Here is a 2,691-nt window from a genome sequence, read left to right on the forward strand (position 1 = left end):
TCTTATCAGTAATCGAAGATCCCTCTTTAAGAAACATAAAAAGTAAATTAAACCCAAAGTAAGCAGAAGGAAAAAAGTAATAAAGATGAGAGCAAAAAGAAATTTAACAGAAAAGCTGAATACCAGTTATTTGGAACGATAAACTTAAGAAACCTCCAGCCAGTCTAATTAGGGGAAACAAAGGAGGAGATACACATTACCAGTATCAGGAATGGGGTGGGAGAGGACACTGCAGACTCTATTCACATAAAAAAGATAACACAGAAATGTTAGGAACAACTCTATGTCAATAACTTCAGTAATTTAGATGAAACAGACAAACTCTTTGAAAGACAAGCTACCAAAGGTTACTCAAGAATAGATAGATAACTTGAATAGCCCTACATTTAAAACAATTGAATTTGTAATTAAAACCTTCCAGTAAAGGAAATTTTAGGCCTAGATGGATTCACTGGTGAATACTGGTAAACATGTAAGGAAGAATTAAAATCAAACTTACACAAATTTTTTGAGAAAACGGAATAGAAGGAAACAATTTCCAACTCATTTTATGAGGCCAGCATTATCTTGATACCAAAACCAGAGACATGACAAGAAAACCACAGACCAATACCTCTAATGAACACAGATGCAAAAATCTTTAACAGAATTTTAGTGAATCAAATCCAACAATATAGAAAAAGGTTTATATATTATGATCCAGGAGGGTTGGTCCCAAGAATTGTAGGTTGATTTAGCATTCAAAAATTAATTAATTTAACTCACCAAAAAAGAAAACTAATATGAATAGCTCAATAGTTGCACAAATCAAATCAATAGTTCTTATACACTAAAATATGAGAACAAAAAAAGTACTGTTTCTTAAATGATTTTCAGATAACAATTTAGTAGAGTAACATATGCCTTCTGTACACTAACTTATTTGACCAGACTTCCTAATTTATTGAACTCTGAGAGAGAAAGATACAGGAAAAAGATATTATACGATTTCAGAAATATGTTTCTCATTTGTTTCCTATCACTGATTTTTATATTTCATCCTTTTCCTAATGTTCAGTGTTCATGTGTGTTCTATGCAGATTACTGGAGGAGCTCTTAGTCTCCTTGCAGTGGGGAAGACAGCAAACTTACTCCCCTAGTGCACAACCCCATAGCACAGCAGAACTAGCGTTAACAAATCACAAGTTGGCAAAAGCAGTAAATTCTCATCTTCTGGGAAATGTTGGCATTAGCAGTCAAAAAAAGATTCCATCAACAGTTGAATTCTGCAGCACCCCAGCTGAGAAAATGGCTGAAAAGGTAAAATATTTTCTCTTTTGTAACCTGTGAAATTTCTAGGACTATCCTCTTACTGAAAAGTGACAAGTTATGATAGAAAGTGCTTGGCATTAGAAGTTGGAAAATGTGAGATCTAAGCTTGATTCTCATGGTAATGAGTTTGTGATCTTGGAGAAAATGAAAGCTCTTCTGCTTTAATTTTCTCTAACATTACTGTTCTATTTTTAATAAGAAAAAAATGTAATTATTTTGAAAGAGATCCCATTTTTTAGCTACTGAATCATTGGTAATCCTTTTCTTGAGTTCATTATGATATAAAAACCACTCTGTAGAATTTTTAATTTCGTGATCATTAGTAGGTTAGATGACTTCTGATCTAAGAAATTGTTTAATTTCCACATATAGATGGGAATGTGCCAAATACTGCAGAATCAAATAATGTAGACCTACAGTCCTGGATGAATTCAGGGTCCATGCGGATCACCTGTCAGATACTGTGATCTCTCAATTCTGTGGCAACAACCATGTTTGCCTCCATTAAAATTTCAGCACCCAACTCCCATGTCCCCTTTTGGGCCTTGTCATTTACCAGAACTCTTCTAATATTAAAATTTTCAATTCAGCATCTCTCTCTGTGTTCCTTGATCTCAGCTTTTCTTTCTAGCTCTAGTTCTTTCATTCTGACTCGTCGGTTCTTTGATTTTATCATTATTTTTAGTCCCTTGATCCCTATATTTTTTTCTTTGTCTGATCAGCTCACTGTCCTGGTTTCTCTTCCTGTCCTAGCTTGCCTAGACTCCATTTGTAAGTGCCTTACTCCCTTATCCTCCTCCTCAAGTACCCTGAAAAGCCCACTCCAGTGTCAGTTCAATGTTTGCCACCTTTGTTTCAATACCCATCAAACTATTACTTCACATTCAGCAGATGACTTTGGTTCCTAATTCACAGAAAAAACAGAGGCCACAGGAAGAAAACTGCCTGAAGGTCCCACTTGATATCTAGAAGCCTACCTATATGGTAACCAGCCTTACCTACATTTCTTTCAGAGGAAAAGGTGTCTTTCTTCTCCGATGCATAGCTCCCCCCTAGACTCAGGCTTCCCCCGTAACAGTTACTCCATCTCTCTATTGGCTTTCCTTTTGTCTTAAGAACACGTCCCAGTATCATTCATCTAAGAAAGAAAAATCTTTCCTCTATCTTAAGATCTCTGGATATGGCCTTATCACCTTCCATTCACATCCAAGAATGTCGGACGAGTTGTTCATACTTGTTTTTACTTACATACCATTCATTCCTCAATTCCTACCATCGCTTAAACCTATAGAAGACTTCCTGCTCCACTGTTACTGTATTGAGAGCATTCCTTCCTGTAAACTCCCTTGACTTCTGTGACTTTACTCTTTCTTGGCCCTC

At 35.9% G+C, this 2,691-nt stretch overlaps 1 protein-coding gene across 1 annotated transcript in view; it reads left to right on the forward strand.

The window, feature by feature from the left end:
* Positions 1-2,691, forward strand: part of BLZF1 (basic leucine zipper nuclear factor 1) — a 62,876-nt gene that overhangs the window by 36,792 nt on the left and 23,393 nt on the right. Inside the window, exon 6 of the mRNA XM_012657710.1 lies at positions 1,080-1,299. Coding sequence (XP_012513164.1) covers positions 1,080-1,299 — 220 coding nt within the window. The remainder of the gene's footprint in view (positions 1-1,079; positions 1,300-2,691) is intronic.

Source organism: Propithecus coquereli, unplaced genomic scaffold, assembly GCF_000956105.1.
Source record: "Propithecus coquereli isolate 6110/MARCELLA unplaced genomic scaffold, Pcoq_1.0 Scaffold56, whole genome shotgun sequence".
NCBI classification, from domain to species: domain Eukaryota; kingdom Metazoa; phylum Chordata; class Mammalia; order Primates; family Indriidae; genus Propithecus; species Propithecus coquereli.